The following is a 25,286-nucleotide window of genomic DNA, read 5'->3' as shown; positions in this document are numbered from 1 at the left end:
ACACACACACAGAAACACACACACACGCAAACATACACAAACAAACACACATAGAAACACACACACACAAACACGCACATACTCACAGAAACACGCAAACACACACACACAGCAACACACGCACAGAAACACACACACACAGAAACCCACAAACAGAAACATACACACACCCAGAAACACACACCCAGAAAAATATACACACACAGAAACACACATACACACAGAAACACACACACACACAGAAACACGCACACACAGAAACCCACAAACAGAAACACACACACACACAGAAACACACATACAAACACAAAAACACACACAGAAACACATACACAGAAACACACACACACAGAAACACACACCACACACACACACAGAAATACACGCACACAGAAACACACACTCACAGAAACACACATATACAGAAACACACACTCAGAAACACACACATGTACAGAAACACACACATAGACACACACAGAGAAACACATACACACACAGAAATACACACACACACACAGAAACACACACACACGCAGAAACACACACACACAGAAACACACACACACACAAACATACACACACAAACACACATAGAAACACACACACACAAACACGCACATACTCACAGAAACACGCAAACACACACACACACAGCAACACACGCACAGAGACACACTCACACACAGAAACACACACACATACAGAAACACATACACAGACACACACACACAGAAACATACACACATACACACACACACACACAGGAATACACACACACAGAAACACACACACACAGAAACACACACACACAGAAACACACGCACACACACACAAACTCACGCACACAGAAACACACATACACATACAGAAACACACACACAGAAACACACACACAGAAACACACACCACACACACACAGACACATACACTCACAGAAACACACACACACACACACAGAAACACACACAGAAACACACACCACACACACACAGACACACACACTCACAGAAACACACACACACACACACAGAAACACACACACAGAAATATACACACACAGAAACACTCACACACGCACAGAGCAACACACACACATAAACACACACACAGAAACACACACACACAGAAACACATATACACACAGAAACACACACACACAAACATGCACACACTCACAGAAACACACACACAGAAACACGTACCCACACAGAAACACACACTCACACAGAAACACACACACACACATACACATACAGAAACACACACACAGAAACACACACACAGAAACACACACCACACACACACAGACACACACACTCACAGAAACACACACACACACACACAGAAACACACACCACACACACACAGACACACACACTCACAGAAACACACACACACACACAGAAACACACACACAGAAACACACACACATAGAAACACACACACACACAAACACACACACAGAAACATACACATAGAAACACACACATACACAAACACGCACATACTCACAGAAACACGCAAACACACACACACACAGCAACACACGCACAGAAACACACTCACACACAGAAACACACACACATACAGAAACACATACACAGACACACACACACAGAAACATACACACATACACACACACACACAGGAATACACACACACAGAAACACACACACACAGAAACACACACACACAGAAACACACGCACACACACACAAACTCACGCACACAGAAACACACATACACATACAGAAACACACACACAGAAACACACACCACACACACACAGACACACGCACTCACAGAAACACACACACACACACAGAAACACACACACACAGAAATATACACACACAGAAACACTCACACACGCACAGAGCAACACACACACATAAACACACACACAAATACACACACACAGAAACACACACACACAGAAACACACACACACAGTTACACACACACAGAAACACACACACACAGAAACACACATACACACAGAAACACACACACACACAGAAACACGCACACACAGAAACACACACACATAGAAACATACGCACACACAGAAACACACACACACAGAAACCCACACACACACAGAAACATACACACACACAGAAACATACACAAAGACAGAAACACACACCCAGAAACATACACACACAGAAACACACACACACACACAGAAACATACACACACACAGAAACACACACACATGGAAACAAGCACACACAGAAACACATATACACACACACACAGAAACACACACACACATAGAAACACACACGCACACAGAAACACACACAGAAACACACATACACACACAGAAACACAAACACACACACAGAAACACACACACAGAAACACACACACACAGAAACATACACACACAGAAACACACACACACACACAGAAACATACACACACACAGAAACACACACACACAGAAACATACACGCACAGAAACACATATACACACGCACACACAGAAACACACACACAGAAACACACACACAGAAACACACATACACACACAGAAACACAAGTACACACACAGAAACACACACACAGAAACACACACCAGACACAAACAGAAATACACACACACACACAGAAACACACACACACACAGAAATACACACACACAGAAACACACACACACACAAACATGCACACACAAACACACATAGAAACACACACACACACAAACACGCACATACTCACAGAAACACGCAAACACACACACACACAGCAACACACGCACAGAAACACACACACACAGAAACATACACACATACACACACACACAGGAATACACACACACAGAAACACACACAAACAGAAACACACACACACAGAAACACACGCACACACACACAAACTCACGCACACAGAAACACACATACACATACAGAAACACACACACAGAAACACACACACAGAAACACACACCACACACACACAGACACACACACTCACAGAAACACACACACACACACAGAAACACACACACACAGAAATATACACACACAGAAATACTCACACACGCACAGAGCAACACACATAAAAACACACACACAAATACACACACACAGAAACACACACACACACAGTTACATACACACACAGAAACACACACACACAGAAACACACATACACACAGAAACACACACACACACAGAAACACGCACACACAGAAACACACACACATAGAAACATACACACACACAGAAACACACACACACAGAAACCCACAAACAGAAACATACACACACACAGAAACACACACACACAGAAACACACACACACAGAAACATACACACACACAGAAACATACACACAGACAGAAACACACACCCAGAAACATACACACACACAGAAACACACACACACAGAAACACACACACACAGAAACATACACACACACAGAAACATACACACAGACAGAAACGCACACCCAGAAACATACACACACAGAAACACACACACACACACAGAAACACACACACACGCAGAAACACACACACACAGAAACACACACACACACAAACATACACACACAAACACACATAGAAACACACACATACACAAACACGCACATACTCACAGAAACACGCAAACACACACACACACAGCAACACACGCACAGAAACACACTCACACACAGAAACACACACACATACAGAAACACATACACAGACACACACACACAGAAACATACACACATACACACACACACACAGGAATACACACACACAGAAACACACACACACAGAAACACACACACACAGAAACACACGCACACACACACAAACTCACGCACACAGAAACACACATACACACACAGAAACACACACCACACACACACAGACACACGCACTCACAGAAACACACACACACACACACAGAAACACACACACACAGAAATATACACACACAGAAACACTCACACACGCACAGAGCAACACACACACATAAACACACACACAAATACACACACACAGAAACACACACACACAGAAACACACACACACACACAGTTACATACACACACAGAAATACACACACACAGAAACACACATACACACAGAAACACACACACACACAGAAACACGCACACACAGAAACACACACACATAGAAACATACACACACACAGAAACACACACACAGAAACCCACACACACACAGAAACATACACACACACAGAAACATACACAAAGACAGAAACACACACCCAGAAACATACACACACAGAAACACACACACACACACAGAAACATACACACACACAGAAACACACACACATGGAAACAAGCACACACAGAAACACATATACACACACACACAGAAACACACACACACATAGAAACACACACGCACACAGAAACACACACAGAAACACACATACACACACAGAAACACAAACACACACACAGAAACACACACACAGAAACACACACACACAGAAACATACACACACAGAAACACACACACACACACAGAAACATACACACACACAGAAACACACACACACAGAAACATACACGCACAGAAACACATATACACATGCACACACAGAAACACACACACACAGAAACACACACACAGAAACACACATACACACACAGAAACACAAGTACACACACAGAAACACACACACAGAAACACACACCAGACACACACAGAAATACACAGACAGAAACACACACAGAAACACACACACACAGAAACACACACACACAGAAACACACACGCACACAGAAACACACACACACAGAAACACACACACAGAAAAACACACAGAAACACATATACACACAGAAACACACACACACAAACATGCACACACTCACAGAAACACACACACAGAAACACGTGCCCACACAGAAACACACACTCACACAGAAGCACACACACACACACACATACAGAAACACACACACACAGAAACACGTACACACACAGAAACACACACGCGCACAGAAACACACCACACACACACAGAAACAGACACACACACAGATACAGAAACACACACACACAGAAACACACACACACACACAGAAACACACACACACGGAAACACACATGCGCACAGAAACACACCACACACACACAGAAATACACACACACAGAAACAGACACACACATGAACAGAAACACACACACACGCAAAAATACACAAACAAACACACATAGAAACACACACACACAAACACGCACATACTCACAGAAACACGCAAACACACACACACAGCAACACACGCACAGAAACACACACACACAGAAACCCACAAACAGAAACATACACACACCCAGAAACACACACCCAGAAAAATATACACACACAGAAACACACATACACACAGAAACACACACACACACAGAAACACGCACACACAGAAACCCACAAACAGAAACACACACACACACAGAAACACACATACAAACACAAAAACACACACAGAAACACATACACAGAAACACACACACACAGAAACACACACCACACACACACACAGAAATACACGCACACAGAAACACACACTCACAGAAACACACATATGCAGAAACACACACTCAGAAACACACACGCACAGAAACACACACATGTACAGAAACACACACATGTACAGAAACACACACATAGACACACACAGAGAAACACATACACACACAGAAATACACACACACACACAGAAACACACACACACGCAGAAACACACACACACAGAAACACACACACACACAAACATACACACACAAACACACATAGAAACACACACACACACAAACACGCACATACTCACAGAAACACGCAAACACACACACACAGCAACACACGCACAGAAACACACTCACACACAGAAACACACACACATACAGAAACACATACACAGACACACACACACAGAAACATACACACATACACACACACACACACAGGAATACACACACACAGAAACACACACACACAGAAACACACACACACAGAAACACACACACACAGAAACACACGCACACACACACAAACTCACGCACACAGGAACACACACCACACACACACAGACACACACACACTCACAGAAACACACACACACACACACACACAGAAACACACACACAGAAATATACACACACAGAAACACTCACACACGCACATAGCAACACACACACATAAACACACACACAGAAATACACACACACAGAAACACACACACACACAGAAACACACACACACAGTTACATACACACACAGAAACACACACACACAGAAACACACATACACACAGAAACACACACACATACAGAAACACGCACACACAGAAACACACACACATAGAAACATACACACACACAGAAACACACACACACAGAAACCCACAAACAGAAACATACACACACCCAGAAACACACACCCAGAAAAATATACACACACAGAAACACACATACACACAGAAACACACACACACACAGAAACACGCACACACAGAAACCCACAAACAGAAACACACACACACACAGAAACACACATACAAACACAAAAACACACACAGAAACACATACACAGAAACACACACACACAGAAACACACACCACACACACACAGAAATACACGCACACAGAAACACACACTCACAGAAACACACATATACAGAAACACACACTCAGAAACACACACACACAGAAACACACACATGTACAGAAACACACACATGTACAGAAACACACACATAGACACACACAGAGAAACACATACACACACAGAAATACACACACACAGAAACACACACACACGCAGAAACACACACACACAGAAACACACACACACACAAACATACACACACAAACACACATAGAAACACACACACACACAAACACGCACATACTCACAGAAACACGCAAACACACACACACACAGCAACACACGCACAGAAACACACTCACACACAGAAACACACACACATACAGAAACACATACACAGACACACACACACAGAAACATACACACATACACACACACACACACAGGAATACACACACACAGAAACACACACACACAGAAACACACACACACAGAAACACACACACACAGAAACACACGCACACACACACAAACTCACGCACACAGAAACACACATACACATACAGAAACACACACACAGAAACACACACACAGAAACACACACCACACACACACAGACACACACACACTCACAGAAACCCACACACACACACACAGAAACACACACACAGAAATATACACACACAGAAACACTCACACACGCACATAGCAACACACACACATAAACACACACACAGAAATACACACACACAGAAACACACACACACAGAAACACACACACACAGTTACATACACACACAGAAACACACATACACACAGAAACACACACACATACAGAAACACGCACACACAGAAACACACACACATAGAAACATACACACACACAGAAACACACACACACAGAAACCCACAAACAGAAACATACACACACACAGAAACACACACCCAGAAAAATATATACACACAGAAACACACATACACACAGAAACACACACACACACAGAAACACGCACACACAGAAACCCACAAACAGAAACACACACACACACAGAAACACACATACAAACACAAAAACAAACACATAAACACACACACAGAAATACACACACACAGAAACACACACACACAGAAACACACACACACAGTTACATACACACACAGAAACACACACACACAGAAACACACATACACACAGAAACACACACACATAGAAACATACACACACACAGAAACACACACACACAGAAACCCACAAACAGAAACATACACACACCCAGAAACACACACCCAGAAAAATATACACACACAGAAACACACATACACACAGAAACACACACACACACAGAAACACGCACACACAGAAACCCACAAACAGAAACACACACACACACAGAAACACACATACAAACACAAAAACACACACAGAAACACATACACAGAAACACACACACACAGAAACACACACCACACACACACAGAAATACACGCACACAGAAACACACACTCACAGAAACACACATATACAGAAACACACACTCAGAAACACACACACACAGAAACACACACATGTACAGAAACACACACATGTACAGAAACACACACATAGACACACAGAGAAACACATACACACACAGAAATACACACACACAGAAACACACACACACGCAGAAACACACACACACAGAAACACACACACACACAGACATACACACACAAACACACATAGAAACACACACACACACAAACACGCACATACTCACAGAAACACGCAAACACACACACACACAGCAACACACGCACAGAAACACACTCACACACAGAAACACACACACATACAGAAACACATACACAGACACACACACACACAGAAACATACACACACACACACACACACAGGAATACACACACACAGAAACACACACAAACAGAAACACACACACACAGAAACACACGCACACACACACAAACTCACGCACACAGAAACACACATACACATACAGAAACACACACACAGAAACACACACACAGAAACACACACCACACACACACAGACACACACACACTCACAGAAACACACACACACACACATAGAAACACACACACAGAAATATACACACACAGAAACACTCACACACGCACATAGCAACACACACACATAAACACACACACAGAAATACACACACACAGAAACACACACACACAGTTACATACACACACAGAAACACACACACACAGAAACACACATACACACAGAAACACACACACATACAGAAACACGCACACACAGAAACACACACACATAGAAACATACACACACACAGAAACACACACACACAGAAACCCACAAACAGAAACATACACACACCCAGAAACACACACCCAGAAAAATATACACACACAGAAACACACATACACACAGAAACACACACACACACAGAAACACGCACACACAGAAACCCACAAACAGAAACACACACACACACAGAAACACACATACAAACACAAAAACACACACAGAAACACATACACAGAAACACACACACACAGAAACACACACCACACACACACACAGAAATACACGCACACAGAAACACACACACACAGAAACACACATACACAGAAACACACACTCAGAAACACACACACACAGAAACACACACATGTACAGAAACACACACATGTACAGAAACACACACATAGACACACACAGAGAAACACATACACACACAGAAATACACACACACACAGAAACACACACACACGCAGAAACACACACACACAGAAACACACACACACACAAACATACACACACAAACACACATAGAAACACACACACACACAAACACGCACATACTCACAGAAACACGCAAACACACACACACACAGCAACACACGCACAGAAACACACTCACACACAGAAACACACACACATACAGAAACACATACACAGACACACACACACAGAAACATACACACATACACACACACACACACAGGAATACACACACACAGAAACACACACACACAGAAACACACGCACACACACAAACTCACGCACACAGAAACACACATACACATACAGAAACACACACACAGAAACACACACACAGAAACACACACCGCACACACACAGGCACACACACTCACAGAAACACACACACACACACAGAAACACACACACACAGAAATATACACACACAGAAACACTCACACACGCACAGAGCAACACACACATATAAACACACACACAGAAATACACACACACAGAAACACACACACACAGAAACACACACACACACACACGGTTACATACACACACAGAAACACACACACACAGAAACACACATACACACAGAAACACACACACACACAGAAACACGCACACACAGAAACACACACACATAGAAACATACACACACACAGAAACACACACACACAGAAACCCACAAACAGAAACATACACACAGAAACACACACACAGAAACACACACACACACAGAAACATACACACACACAGAAACATACACACACACAGAAACACACACCCAGAAACATACACACACAGAAACACACACACACACACAGAAACATACACACACACAGAAACACACACACATGGAAACAAACACACACAGAAACACATATACACACACACAGAAACACACACACACATAGAAACACACACGCACACAGAAACACACACACAGAAACACACATACACACAGAAACACAAACAAACACACGGAAACACACACACAGAAACACACACACACAGAAACACACACACAGAAACACACACACACAGAAACACACACACAGAAACACACATACACACACAGAAACACAAATACACACACAGAAACACACACACAGAAACACACACCAGACACACACAGAAATACACACACAGAAACACACACAGAAACACACACACACAGAAACACACACACACACAGAAACACACACGCACACAGAAACACACACACACAGAAACACACACACAGAAAAACACACAGAAACACATATACACACAGAAACACACACACACACAAACACGCACACGCTCACAGAAACACACACACAGAAACACGTACCCACACAGAAACACACACTCACACAGAAACACACACACACACACATATACAGAAACACACACACACAGAAACATACACACACAGAAACACACACGCGCACAGAAACACACCACACACACACAGAAACAGACACACACAGATACAGAAACACTCACACACAGAAACACACACACACACAGAAACACACACACACAGAAACACACACACACACAGAAACGCACAGACACACACAGAAACACACACACAGAAACACACACACACAAACATGCACACATTCACAGAAACACACACAAACACACAAACAGAAACACGCACGCAGAAACACGTACACACACAGAAACACACACACACATAGAAACACACACTCACACACAGAAACACACACACATACAGAAACACACACACAGAAACACACACACACACAGAAACACACACACAGAAACACACACGCACACAGAAACACAAACGCACACAGAAACACACACAGAAACACACATACACTGACAGAAACACACAGACACACACAGAAACACACACACAGAAACACACACACACACACAGAAACACACACCACACACACAGAAATATACATGCACAGAAATACACACACACTCACAGAAACACACACAAAACACACACACACATAAACACACACACACAGAAACACACACAGACAGATACACACTCAGAAACACACACACGCAGAAACACTCACACACACACATAGACACACACACACACATAAACACACATATACAGAAACACACACAGACACACACACACTCAGAAACACACACATGCAGAAACACTCCCACACACATACATAAACACACACACAGAAACACATATACACACACACACAGAAACACACACCACACACACAGAAATACACACACAGAAACACACACACACAGAAACACACACACACAGAAACACACACACACAAACACGCACACACTCACAGAAACATACACAAACAGAAACACACGCTGAAACACGTACACACACAGAAAAACACACACACACAGAAACACACACTCACACACACAGAAATACACACACACACAGAAACATACACACAGAAATACACACACACACAGAAACACACACACAGACACAATAACACACACACAGAAACACACACACATACACAGAAACACACACACACACAGAAACACACACACACACAGAAACACACATGCACACAGAAACACAAATGCACACAGAAACACACACACAGAAACACACATACACACACAGAAACACACAGACACACACAGAAACACACACACAGAAACACACACACACACAAACATGCACACATTCACAGAAACACACACAAACACACAAACAGAAACACGCATGCAGAAACACGTACACACACAGAAACACAGAAACACATAGAAACACACACTCACACACAGAAACACACACACATACAGAAACACACACACAGACACACACATAGAAACACACATACACACAGAAACACACACACAGAAACACACACACAGAAACACACGCACACACACAGAAACACACACCACACACACACAGAAATACACACGCATAGAAATACACACACACAGACACACACAGACACTCACAGAAACACACACACATAAACACACACACACAGAAACACACACACATAAACACACATATACGGAAACACACACAGACAGACACACACTCAGAAACACACACATGCAGAAACACTCACACACACATAAACACACACACACATAAACACACATATACAGAAACATACAAAGACACACACACACTCAGAAACACACACACACAGAAACACTCCCACACACACACATAAACACACACACAGAAATACACACACACACAGAAACACACACACACACAGAAACACACACAAATACACACACACAGAAACACACACACACACACAGAAACACACACTCACACACAGAAACACACACACATACAGAAACACACACACATACACAGAAACACACACACACACAGAAACACAGGCACGGAAACACACACACACAGAAACACACACACAATCACAGAAACACACACACACAGAAACACACACACACACACACAAACTCACGCACACAGAAACACATACACACACAGAAACACATACACAGAAATACACACAGAAACACACACCACACACACACAGAAACACACACACAGACACACACACACTCACAAAAACACACACACACACACATAAACACACACACAGAAACACACACACTCACAGAAACACACACACACAGAAACACACATACACAGAAACACACACAAATACACACACACTCACAGAAACTCACACACACAGAAACACTCATACACACATCCAGAAACACACACACATAAACACGCACATCGAAACACACACACACAGAAACACACACACAAACAGAAACATACACACACACAGAAACACACACACACACAGAAACACACAAACATAGAAACATACACACACACACAGAAACACACACACACACAGAAACACACAAACATAGAAACATACACACACACACAGAAACACACACACAGAAACATACACACACAGAAACACACACACAGAGAAACATACACACACAGAAACACACACACACACAGAAATACACACACACAGAAACATACACACACAGAAACACATACACACACACACACAGAAACACACACACAGAAACACACATACACACAGAAAAACACACACACAAACACAGAAACTCACACACACAGAAACACACACACAAACACACACATACACAGAAACACACACACACAGAAACACACTCTCTCACACATTTAACTGAGGCCCTGTCTGATCTCTCAGCTGGATGCAAAAGATCCCATGGCACTATTTTGAAGAAGAGCAGGGGAGTTCTCCCCGGTGTCCTGGCCATTCTTCATCTCTGAACAAACATCACTAAACAGATTGCAGTAAAACAGGACTGCCCTTCACAAATACTTCATTGCCTGTAAAATGCTGTGAGACGTCCTGAGGCTGTGAAAGGCGTTATAGCAATGCAAGTCTTTTGAAGGTGCATTTTTTTGAAGGATTTCTCCAGTCAGGGTTCAATATTTTTTAAGTTTGCTATGATGAGTTAAAAAAATATATTGTCAAGTGAAACACTAAATAAAATATTCTACGCTGTTAACAATCATAAAACTGCCACAAACCACCGCTGTTGGTGTCCAATGCTTTGTGTAAAGTGCAGAATTCTGAGAGCCATTTACATCATTAAACAGCAGCAGATGATGCAGAAGTCTTTTTTTCAGTGTTTTGGAAATTGTTCAGCACATGATAGTTATGTTCTAGATTATCTGCTCAACACTTTAACAAAAGACAAACTCGTTTTTTGATATTCAGAATGCATGCTTTACAGCTAATTACCATACAATAGGTAACGGCTACCATTTGCATTAATTTATAAGATAACAACCAATTACTTTCCTCGGCCTTCAAAATGTCTGGTGAGTAATGTGGTTAATCCTTTTTTGGCTCCACCTCGTTACTATTATTGTTAGACTTTCCTCCACTTTTTCTTTTATCTTGAAGAGTAGGTTGGCTGAAAGAGTAGGGGCGGGAGAGGGGTACAAAAGCAATGTATTTTCCTCTGGGTATAAAGTGGAATGAGAAAGCAAGCAAGTGTAATCGGGTGACTGTGACTATATTTAAGTGGGAAGAGTCTTTCTTGAGAACTACTTTGTGTCTTGATGCATCATAAAAGAATTTGAAGATAACCAACAAAAAAAATAGAAAAAAGTACTTGTTAATATAGTGAAGGGCACATTGAAGGCCAACAATAAGATCATGCAGCTTTGTGAAGGGGGAAGTAGAAAACTGAGCTATGAATTCCAACAGACTGAGGGTTAATGATCTGAATGAAAATCCACATAACTAGTACTTAATGTGGAAAATAACCAGTGATGGATATTGGGTGGGGTGTAGTTGCACAACTTGCATCTCACCATACTCTTGCTAGCAGTCCTGACATAGCACATCTCCCGCTGGCAGTTCACACACAAATCAATAAACTTGCAGCTGACAAGCGTGCCATAAATTCATTATAAATGTGTCAGTTTTCTGAAAATGTGGAGGAAGTTACTGCTCACACACTGAAATGAATGAGCTAACCAACTGAAAATCTAGCCATTCCCAATATTGGTGTGAAAGTGAGAGGCCTAGAAATTTGGATGCGCAGGGCACTAAATGGCCTCTTAAGCCTCCAACATGGCGGATAGGCACTGTATGCTCATTATGGGATGCAAGTGTGCCGCCATCCAAATTGGTGAAGGCCAATGAATCGACGTGCAGAGCCCACGACTGGAACTGGTGTTAGGTCCTTTGAATAGGAAAGTAAGGGGCCAAATGCCTGTTTGAGGCCTCTTCTGCAAGATGGGAGGAAAAGCAATGTGTGAGGAGAACACAAAAATCTGCGAAAAGACATAGGCATAAGTGAGTGGGCAAAAATTTGGCAGATGGAGTATAATGTTGGCAAGTGTGAGGTTATGCACTTTGGCAGAAAAAAAAATCAAAGAGCAAGTTATTAGTTAAATGGAGAAAGATTGCAAAGTGCTGCAGTACAGCAGGACCTGGGGATACTTGTGCATGAAACACAAAAAGTTACTATGCAGATACAGCAAGTGATCAGGAAGGCCAATGGAATTTTGGCCTTTATTGCAAAGGGGATGGAGTATAAAAGCAGGGAAGTCTTGCTACAGTTATACAGGGTATTGGTGAGGCCACACGCGGAATACTGCGTGCAGTTTTGGTTTCCATATTTATGAAAGGATATACTTGCTTTGGAGGCTGTTCAGAGAAGGTTCACTCGGTTGATTCCGGAGATGGGGGGTTGACTTATAAGGAAAGTTTGAGTAAGTTGGGCCTCTACTCATTGGAATTCAGAAGATTGAGAGGTGATTTTATCGATTTTATAAGATTATGAGGGGACTTGACAAGGTGGATGCAGAGAGGATGTTTCCACTGATGGGGGAGACTAGAACTAGGGGGCATAATCTTAGAATAAGGGGCCGCCCATTTAAAACCGAGATGAAGAGGCATTTCTTCTCTGAGGGTTGTAAATCTGTGGAATTCACTGCCTCAGAGAGCTGTGGAAGCCGGAACATTGAATAAATTTAAGACAGAAATAGACAGTTTCTCAACCAATAAGGGATTAAGTGGTTATGGGGAGCGGGCAGGGAAGTGGAGCTGAGTCCATGATCAGATCAGCCATGATCGTATTAAACGGTGGAGCAGGCTCGAGGGGCCGTATGGCCTACTCCTGCTCCTATTTCTTATGTTTTTATATTGGTTTGCCAAGTCTACATGTGGCCTAACAGGCGGTCCTTAAAGGGACTGCTTTAGGCCGCAACCAACAAGGTAAGATTTAAAAATGTACTTACTTGAATGCAGGAGTGCTCCTGCCGACCCCACATTAAAAGAATATGGGCTGCTGATGGGCACCGCAGCACCCCCCCCCCCCCCACCTCCAATCGCCACCGTTAACTTCCACCGCACGGCCACCATCACCATCTGACCCGACTCGTACGGAAATGGAATCCCTGTAAGCATAATGGGAACCCCCTTATTGATTGGTTGTACTGGCCTGTGTGATACCAGGAACTCTTACGGACCGCATTCACTCCTGGGATATGTGGGCCTTTATGCAGGCGTACACCTACAGCCCCAGGAGCGCGTGTCTTCGTAGGTCCAGGGACATCAGGTAAGTATGGATTTTAGTTGCGATTCGGAGGCATTCGCCCGCCGGGAATCCTCCGACCACAAATTCAGGTCCAATGTTTCCACTTGGGAGAGAATCCAAAACTAGGGCCCTAAATGTAAGATAGTCACTAATAAATTCAGAGAATTCGGGAGAAACTTGTTTACCCAGAGAGTGGTTAGAATAGATGAATTTAAGGGGAAGTGAGATAAACACATGGGGAAGAAGGGAATAGAAGGATATGCTGGTAGGATGAGATGAACAGGGGTTGGGGAAGGCTGCTGTCGACTACAAACACCGGCACAGACCAGTTGGACCGAATGACTTTCTGTGCTGAACATTCGATGTTATTTTGTGTCATGTTTTGAAGCAATGAATTATCTTGGGTAAACTGCCAATGGGTTAAATTTGCATTGAGTGTTCGAGCTGATGTGCATGCTAATTGTGCAATAAGGTGCAGTAATATTATTAATGTTAATAGAGTGGGTGTTAACATTTGTCCAAACTCTTAAAATTGTTCCTGTAAACAAGTGTAACACACATTATTAACTGCCTGAGCATTAACACATTTTCTTTGCCTATTATTAAGTGCTTGGTGACGAGTAATTCACAGTGCATGTGCAAATTTACTTCGGATGTGCTTGATTTTCAAAGCACCTTAATTTAGCCAATTCAAAATGAATGTTAAAGCAGCAGAAGTGAGCTGGAATAATTCAGTGAGCAGAGCAGGAGATAGAACTAGTCAAAGAGGAGTCTTTCTGTGAACTCAGCAGCATGGATATAGCATGAGTTTCCTTTTCGTAAACACTTTGGAGGAACAAGAACAGCAGAAGATGAGAGCTTGACAGTTTAAAGGGTATAGTAGGCGATTCTTCTAGACTCGCTGCTACCTAGAAACATAGAAACATAGAAAATAGGGGCAGGAGTAGGCCATTCGGCCCTTCGAACCTGCACTGCCATTCAATAAGATCATGGCTGATCATTCACCTCAGTACCCCTTTCCTGCTTTCTCTCCATACCCCTTGATCCCTTTAGCCATAAGGGCCATATCTAACTCCCTCTTGAATACATCCAATGAACTGGCATCAACAACTCTCTGCGGCAGGGAATTCCACAGGTTAACAACTCTCTGAGTGAAGAAGTTTCTCCTCATCTTAGTCCTAAATGGCCTACCCCTTATCCTAAGACTGTGTCCCCTGGTTCTGGACTTCCCCAACATCGGGAACATTCTTCCCGCATCTAACCTGTCCCGTCCCGTCAGAATCTTATACGTTTCTATGAGATCCCCTCTCATCCTTCTAAACTCCAGTGTATAAAGGCCAAGTTGATCCAGTCTTTCCTCATATGTCAGTCCAGCCATCCCTGGAATCAGTCTGGTGAACCTTCGCTGCACTCCCTCAATAGCAAGAATGTCCTTCCTCAGATTAGGAGACCAAAACTGTACACAATATTCCAGCTGGGGCCTCACTAAGACCCTGTACAACTGCAGTAAGACCTCCCTGCTCCTATACTTAAAACCCCTCGCTATGAAGGCCAACATACTATTTGCCTTCTTCACCGCCTGCTGTACCTGCATGCCAACTTTCAATGAGTGATGAACCATGACACCCAGGTCTCGTTGCACCTGAGTGCATTCTGAGTGTCATTTAGCTAGGTATCAGCGAGGAACAGTTTCAAGGAGGATGTACCCTGGCAGAATGCAATTGTGGACCTGTGTGAACCCTTCCATCCAGAGCTAAAACCATGAAACAACATCTGGACCATGCTGTCAGTCGAAGTGATCATGGCCGCTGCATTAAGCATTTAAGCCCTTTGACCACTCCAGGAGCCAGCAGAAGACGCTAACCACCACCTTTCTCCTGACGTTCCCTGAGGTTGGCAGAGTATGAAGAAGAATGGAGTTGCTTCTGGGCCACAGCTCCCCGCCAACATTTACATGCAGTGGGTGAGCAAAGGCTGGCCTGTGTCATTCTGGTGGTGGCTGTGGAATGGAAATTGAGCTTAGGCCTCACCACCCAATTTTGCCCCATTTCCAGCTGCTATCCTGCTTGATTGGCATAGCAGAGGAAAATCCAGAGATTTTGGAATCCCACTTGCCTGTGCTGCAGCCCCATCCACCACCTTCAACACTCACTCCCTCCACCACCGGCGCACCGTGGCTGCAGTGTGCACCATCTACAAGATGCACTGCAGCAACTCGCCAAGGCTTCTTCGGCAGCACCTCCCAAACCCACGACCTCTACCACCCAGAAGGACAAGGGCAGCAGGAGCATGGGAACACCACCACCTCCACGTTCCCCTCCAAGTCACACACCATCCCGACTTGGGAATATATCGGCCGTTCCTTCATTGTCACTCAGTCAAAATCCTGGAACTCCCTCCCTAACAGCACTGTGGGAGCACCTTCACCACACGGACTGCAGCGGTTCAGGAAGGCGGCTCACCACCACCTTCTCAAGGGGCAATTAGGGATGGGCAATAAATGCCGGCCTTGCCAGCGACGCCCACATCCCGTGAATGAAGTTTTTAAAAGCCTGTTGTTTTTGTGAGTGCATACATTGTGGGGCTAGGTTTTCCTCGATGGATTTGTTATGTGAAGCCCTTTTAGCATGTCAGTATGTCAAAGGTTTCAGTGGTAATTTAGCCAGTATAGAATCATAGGAGGGTTACAGCACAGAAGGAGGCCAATCGGCCCATGCCAGCTATCTGCAAGTCAGTCACAGTTCAGCTAGTCTCACTATCCTACCCTTTCCACGTAGCCCCGCAAATTATTTTCCTTCAGGTACTTATCCAATTCCCATTTGAAAGCCACAGTTAAATCTAACCACCTTTTCAGGCAGTGCTTTCAAGATTATAACCATTCACCACATAAAAAAGTTTTTCCTCATGTCGCCTTTGGTTCTTCTGCCAATCATCTTAAATCCGTGTCCTCTGGTTCTCTTTCCTTCCGCCAATGGAAACAGGTTCTCTCGATCTATCTCTATTAAATATCTTCTCAACCTTCTCTGCTCTAAGGAGAACAACCCCAGCTCCTCCAGTCCACAGAACTGAAGTCCCTCATTCCTGGAACCATTTTTGTAAATCTTTTCTGCACCCTCTGTAAGGCCTTCACACCCTTCCTAAAGTGCAATGCCCAGAATTGGACACACTACTCCAGTTGAACCGAACCAGTGTTTTATAAAGGTTCATCTTAACTTCCTTGCTTTTATACTCTCTTGATAAAAGCCCATGATCCCGTATGCTTTTTTAACCGCTTTCTCAACCTGCCCTGTCACCTTCAACAATGTGTGTGCATATACCACGAGGTCTCTCTGTTCATGCACCCTTTTAGAATTGTCGATCTTCTAATGTGTTTTTTTATGGGAAATAACCAGTTTCTATCAAACACTAATTTTCATTTGATGCCTGTTGAACTGACTGAATGGTGTCATGATTTGTGTTGGTGTTGACTTCCACATCTATTTATTTATTTAGTTTTTATTGCCTCACCTCATTCTTCCTATCAAAATGTATCACTTCACGCTTTTCTGCGTTAAATTTTATCTGCCATGTGTCTGCACATTCCACCAGCCTGACTATGTCATTTCGAAGTCTATCACTATCCCCCTCACTGTTCACTATACTTCATCTGCACATTTTGAAATTGTGCTCTGTACAACCAAGTCAAGTCATTAATATATATCAAGAAAAGCAGTGGTCCCAGTACCCGACCCCTGGGAAGCATCACTGTATACCTTTCTCCAATCTGAAAAACAACCGTTCACCGCTACTCTCTGTTTCCTGTCACTTAGTGGAAATACTCAGCAGGTCAGGCAGCATCTGTGGAAAGAGAAACAGTTAACGTTTCAGGTCGATGACCTTTCGTCATTATAAATCACTGGTTTGGCATCAGCTGGAGTGTTGAATCCAACTCTGGGCACCACACTTTAGGAAGGATGTAGTGTATTTGGATTTTCAGAAGGTCTTTGATAAAGTCCTACATAAGAGGTTAGTGTGCAAAATTAAAGCACATAGGATTGGGGGTAATGTATTGGCATGGATTGAAAATTGGTTAACTGACAGAAACAGAGAGTAGGAATAAACGGGTCCTTTTTGGGGTGATGGGCAGTGACTAGTGGGGTACCACAGGGACCAGTGCTTGGGCCACAGCTATTCACAATATATGTAAATGATTTGGATGAGGGATGAGGCCTTGGAGAGGAGATTTACCAGAATGGTACCAGGGATGAGGGACTCCAGTTATTTAGAGTAACTGGAGAAGCTGGGGTTGTTCTCCTTGGAGCAGAGAAGGCCAAGAGGAGATTTAATAGAGCTTTTCAAAACCATGAGGGGTTTTGACAGAGTAAATAGGACAAACTGTTTCCACAGGAGTGTCGGTAACCAGTGGACACAGATTTAAGGTAACTGGTAAAAGAACCAGGGAGGACAGGAGGAGAATTTTTTTATGCAACAAGTTGTGATCTGGACTGCACTTCCTGAAAGGGCAGCAGATTCAACAGTCACATTCAAAATGGAATTGGATACATACTTAAAAAAGAGACATTTGCTGGGCTATGGGGAAAGAGCAGGTGAGTGAGACTAATTAGATAGCTCTTTCTAATGGCTCTTCCAAATGGCCTTCTTCTGGATGGTTCGAAGTGTATATCGCTTCGCAACCAACTAAAGTTGTAGTGCAAACACATCCCTAAATTTCTCTTTTCTCTCTCGCTCTTGAGAATTGTACCCTGTAGCGTATGCTTCCATTCTCTGCTTTTTGTCCTCAAATTGTATTAGCTCACATTTATCCATAGATTTTTTTATCTGATCATGGACTTTAAACCTCTGAATCTTCTGAGCAAACATTTTGCATAATTGTCTTTGATCCCCAAGGATAAACAAGTAAAATATTCTACTCCCTCACTAGCAGCACAGACTGGTTATTTCTGAACAAGCCATATTGTACTATTAGAAATCTTTTAAACTAGTAATGTATTGGGTATTTCTGCTTTTCAGAATGTGTTTTGCTGCACGGAATGATAGCGGGACTGCAGGGCACCATCCAAAAACAATGTGATGTGAGAGGTAAGCGCTCACGGAAATTTAGATTGAGAACCTTTAATAACGTGAAAATAATGGAGTGTTGGTTCGTTTGATTTCGCTATTTTCCCTGCTCTTTCCTCTCTTTGCTCAGTTTTCTTCAACATCTAAAAAAAGCTGGCAAGCTCACTGACTCAGCGAAGGTTATGTAGGTATGGGTTTTGAAAGTGAGATTTGAGTCGATGTCTCCCCGGGTGAAAGTCCAGTATCATCAGTAGTAGGGAAAATGCTGGAGTCTATTATAACAGCACACTTAGATATTATCAATGGTATTAGACAAAGTCAGCATGGATTTATGAAAGGAAAATCATGTTTGACAAACCTACTGGAGATTTTTGAGGATGTAACTGATAAAATAAGGGAGAACCAGTGGATGTAGTGTATTTGGATTTTCAGAAGGCCTTTGATAAAGTCCCACATAAGAGGTTAGTGTGCAAAATTAAAGTACATAGGATTGGGGGTAATGTATTGGCATGGATTGAAAATTGGTTAACTGACAGAAACAGAGAGGAGGAATAAACGGGTCTTTTTCGGGGTGGCGGGCAGTGACTATTGGGGTACAACAGGGATCAGTGCTTGGGACCCAGCTATTCACAATATATATAAATGATTTGGATGAGGGAACTAAATGTAATATTTCCAAGTTTACTGACGCCACAAAACTAGGTGAGATTGTGAGTTGTGAGGAGGATGCAAAGACATTGCAAGGCGATTTAGATAGGTTGAGTGAGTGGGCAACCACATGGCAGATGCAGTATAATGTGGATAAAGGTGAAGTTATCCATTTTGGTAGGAAAAACATATGGACAAAGTATTATTTAAATGATGATGGCTTGGGAAGTGTCGATGTACAGGGGGACCTGGGTGTCCTTGTACACCAGTCATTGAAAGCAAACATGCAGATGCAGCAAGCAGTTAGGAAGGCAAATGGTATGTTGGCCTTCATTGCAAGAGGGTTTCAGTACAGGAGCAAGGATGTTTTACTACAGTTATACAGGGCCTTGGTGAGACCGCACCTGGAGTATTGTGTGCAGTTTTTGTCTCCTTATCTAAGAAAGGATATACTTGCCATAGAGGGAGTGCAGTGAAGGTTCACCAGACTGATTCCTGGGGTGGCAGGACTGACGTATGAGGAGAGATTGGGTCGACTAGGCCTGTCTTCACTAGAGTTTAGAAGAATGAGGGGATCTCATTGAAAGGTATAAAATTCTGACGGGGTTCGATAGACTGGATGCAGGGAGGATGTTTCCCCTGGCTGGGAAGTCTAGAACAAGGGGTCACAGTCTCAGGATACGGGGTAGGAAATTTAGGACTGAGATGAGGAGAAATGTTTTCACTCAGAGGGTGGTGAACCTGTGGAATTCTCTACCACAGAAGGCTGTGGAGGCCAAGTCACTGAATATATTTAAGAGGGAGATAGATAGATTTCTAGACTCAAAAGGCATCAGGGGGCATGGGAAAAAAGCGGGAATATGGTGTTGAGATAGAGGATCAGCTAAGATCATATCGAATGGCGGTGCAGGCTCGAGGGGCCGAATGGCCTACTACTGCTCCTATTTTCTATGTATTCTAGTATTGTGGATGAACTTATATTCAGGACACTTTTAAACCTTCCCCTCCATTTTACAAGTGACATAATAATAGTTATGCATCACTTACTAGTTTGCCAAAATACAACTTTTTGTCCAATTTTCTTCACTTTCGAGGACCACTGCTTTTCTTGATATATCTTAATGACTTAGACTTGGGTGTGCAGGGCACAGTTTCAAAATTTGCAGATGACACAAAACTTGGAAGTATGGTGAATATTTGATAGACCGTGGGCCGAGTCCCCAAAAAATGATTTTCCATAGTCCCCTCTGTGGAAGTATTTCATATTCACAACAATATTAGTTTAGGGACTACTTATAGAAACATAGAAACATAGAAAATAGGTGCAGGAGTAGGCCATTCGGCCCTTCTAGCCTGCACCGCCATTCAATGAGTTCATGGCTGAACATGCAACTTCAGTACCCCATTCCTGCTTTCTCACCATACCCCTTGATCCCCCGAGTAGTAAGGACTTCATCTAACTCCTTTTTGAATATATTTAGTGAATTGGCCTCAACAACTTTCTGTGGTAGAGAATTCCACAGGTTCACCACTCTCTGGGTGAAGAGGTTTCTCCTCATCTCGGTCCTAAATGGCTTACCCCTTATCCTTAGACTGTGTCCCCTGGTTCTGGACTTCCCCAACATTGGGAACATTCTTCCTGCATCTAACCTGTCTAAACCCGTCAGAATTTTAAATGTTTCTATGAGATCCCCTCTCATTCTTCTGAACTCCAGTGAACACAAGCCCAGTTATCACAAAAATCAATGTTCTCATCTTCAAAAAGTGAGCATTTTGCAGAGTTTTCATTGGCAGAAATCTCGTCAAAACCCAGAGTGATGACGTAATTGCGAGTTACTTAAATGACCAATCACAACTGTTGTATTTGTCAGCATCGTGAAATCAGCCAATCACGATCTCTGTGCTACATCGATTAGAGTCAGCGGGGCCGAAATTGCCCACCACCTGAAATAAGTCTCACCAACAGCTCATGAAGTGATCTGGCCGTGCCAATGCATGGGGCAGCCAAACTGGAGAAATTCAGCACTTCGTGCTTGTTCTTGGAGCAGGGCGGAAGTGGCCTCATCATCGGGGGGCGAAATGGCCGTGACTAGCGTGGCACAAGTGGGGGCAGGGCGGAGTGGCTGACGCTGCAAATCATCAGCGCCGCATTGATGACGTCATCGCGCTGGCGCGTGACAACGTCCCTCCCGATCAGTTAAAGGGGAGGTCCCTGCGAACTCTACAGCCTCTTTCGTGGCAAACACTGGGCCACCAGGCGAGTGGCGCGGCCGAACCCAACAGTTGGACAACAAAAAAAATAACATGGCATCGTCGGCAGCGCCACCTCCCCTTTAAGGGCGAGCGTGCCGCCAAGCCACAGATAAAGACGGGGTCGCCGCCGGTCGGTAAGGGGTCGGTGCGTGCATGCAGCAATGGGAAATGGGCGGACCGGTCCCTTACATCGCTCCAAACTGAGGAAGGGCAATTTCTAAAATGGCGGACCCTCCGCAGAGACTTGACGGCCATTCCGCATCGACCCATGGCCGCCACTTTCAGGTGGTCAGAAGCCTTATAGAAAGGGGCAATTTCGGCCCCAGTGACTGTATGCACCGAAACAATGGAGTGCATGCACATAGTTGCCAGAGCCATAGGTAACATCATTTATTTTTCGGACTCTAGCTGGATAACATTTTTTATGAGTGTTCATCAGTGTAAATTTACTGGAACTAGAGAAGCTAAAATTGCAGAGCATGCCAGCGAACGTTTAGATCTGGAGCTGGTTATTGCACCAGAAAGACTCGCAACAATCCCACATTCGATTGGATATCATCGGCAGTGTTACATGCGTTTCACTGATAAATCCAAGATTGACAGAGCCAAGAAGAAGCAAGAAAGGGAAAATCAGAACTATGAACGTGAGTATTCCTGATTTTACAGTATTTCCAATGAAACTGTGTCAGCCTACAAAGGTTTATATCCAACTTTCGTTCCTTAATTCAAAGGTTATACCATTTGACATGTTCCATTTCGTGGGCCTGCTTCAGCCCCATATGCTTATTTCTGTGTAGCCTGACAGATTCTTAATTTCTCACTCTGGTCATAACACGCACAAACACAGCAAAAAACAGGTTTTTGACCAAGGGTCATTGTCAGTGGGGCTGATTAGAATATCTATTTGATTATTCCTTCGCAGCC

General features: G+C 43.3%; 1 protein-coding gene across 4 annotated transcripts in view; it reads left to right on the top strand.

Annotated features, from left to right (window-relative positions):
* LOC139261944 (coiled-coil domain-containing protein 152) overlaps positions 1-25,286 on the top strand; it is a 270,445-nt gene that overhangs the window by 117,134 nt on the left and 128,025 nt on the right. For all 4 annotated transcript variants that reach the window (XM_070877128.1, XM_070877124.1, XM_070877115.1 and 1 more), the window contains one exon: positions 21,414-21,482. In XM_070877128.1, coding sequence (XP_070733229.1) covers positions 21,414-21,482 — 69 coding nt within the window. The remainder of the gene's footprint in view (positions 1-21,413; positions 21,483-25,286) is intronic.

The sequence above is a fragment of the Pristiophorus japonicus genome, chromosome 1, assembly GCF_044704955.1.
Source record: "Pristiophorus japonicus isolate sPriJap1 chromosome 1, sPriJap1.hap1, whole genome shotgun sequence".
Taxonomy (NCBI): Eukaryota; Metazoa; Chordata; class Chondrichthyes; family Pristiophoridae; genus Pristiophorus; species Pristiophorus japonicus.
This window is presented reverse-complemented; position numbering and strand designations above follow the sequence as displayed.